The 1,427-nt window shown below is 43.0% G+C and overlaps 1 protein-coding gene across 1 annotated transcript in view; it reads right to left on the bottom strand.

The window, feature by feature from the left end:
• The window catches only part of cux2b (cut-like homeobox 2b), a 91,051-nt gene that overhangs the window by 56,945 nt on the left and 32,679 nt on the right, over positions 1 to 1,427 (bottom strand). The window contains exon 2 of the mRNA XM_035657658.1: positions 965 to 1,075. Coding sequence (XP_035513551.1) covers positions 965 to 1,075 — 111 coding nt within the window. The remainder of the gene's footprint in view (positions 1 to 964; positions 1,076 to 1,427) is intronic.

The following is a 1,427-nucleotide window of genomic DNA, read 5'->3' as shown; positions in this document are numbered from 1 at the left end:
ATAATCACCTGAAAATGAGAACTGTTTTCGTTACCATGGAATGAGGCGTTTTTATCTACAGAGGTAGAGGGTCCTCTTTTACGTAGGTATGTTGAATCAACATGTTTCTACAGTAGTCCAGAACGAAAAAACCAAACACTGGCTCTAGATAAGACCTTTTGGGTTTTTTGCAAGTTTTGAAGCCATGGTAGTTTCTTCTAAACATGCTCAGAATGGGTGTGACAAGGGGTTGTAATCTGCAACTACACCGCTAGATGCCACTAAATCCTACACACTAGCCCTTTAAAGTCATTAGCATCCTGTTTATGTTGTTCTAGACCTAACATCCATCGTAATGGACATTTGATTCTAAAAACTCCTGTTCTGTGTAGTCTACATTGAAAATAACTTTTATTATGAGTTTTTACGAAACACTTGGTTTAGGCAAGTGGTTTCAGCTAGATGCAATCATCTTCATTAACATTCATCAAATAGCATTTAGTCAGAGTCCTGTTCCGTATGGGTCTGGAGAGACACCTGTTCCTGTAACATCAGAGAAATTTGGAGAAAGTCAATATCAGCCGCCAATCTTGACACCAAGATAACTTTTTCATAAACTCCTTTGGCTTTGGAGTTAAAAGTAAGCAGCAAAATTGTGCTTACCTTTTGTAAATGAGCCCCCTGGCCTCTCATCACACTGAGCCAGAGGCTAACGTTACTGCAAGGCCTCAGCATTTAAATATTAACTGAGCTACTGGAAGAGGGAGGGTGAGGGGGGGCTAACCCTGACTTCTCACAAGTGTTGTGCAACGTTAATATATACCAATGCAGATTTTACCAAAGAAATAACTAATTCTCTGTACAAAGGTATATGCGGGGGCTTGAGCAGCGGCAGCGATGCAGACAGTCAAGTGAGGAAGAGGAAAACGACACATAGAGGTGAGAGAATGGGGGGTGGGACGGGGGAGGGGGTTGGTAGACTCACCTCGGGGACATTTCTCTTGAACTCCCTGCTCAGCTCTACCAGGTGCTTGTGGGAATGTTCGCTCTCCTCTTGTCGACCAGCCAGCTCAGATGCTACAGAGTTTAGCTCCCTCTACAAAACACACAAAAGAGAGAGAAACGGTGAGAGGAAGAGAGTGGAGAGAGACGGCACTTTAGGGAGCCTGCCAACGCTCATCCAGTAAAGCTTAGAGTGTACATAAATAAAAATACACTGCTGAATATTAACAATGTAATCCTTCATGATCTCACAGCAGTAATACTTACAGCTAGCCCTGGCCCATAAATAATTAAGCCAAAATAAATCCAATGCCTACAGTAGCAGAAGGCCTTTTAGATAATCAGTATTTGAAATAATCAATACGCTTGCAACGGCTATAGAGCGCCAGTGAGGGAGTGGGACGAGAGGGAGGGGGTAGAGAGTGAGAGAGAGAAAGAAAGAGAGA

Source organism: Morone saxatilis, unplaced genomic scaffold (assembly GCF_004916995.1).
Source record: "Morone saxatilis isolate NCDOM2014 unplaced genomic scaffold, NCSU_SB_2.0 Contig16, whole genome shotgun sequence".
NCBI classification, from domain to species: domain Eukaryota; kingdom Metazoa; phylum Chordata; class Actinopteri; family Moronidae; genus Morone; species Morone saxatilis.
This window is presented reverse-complemented; position numbering and strand designations above follow the sequence as displayed.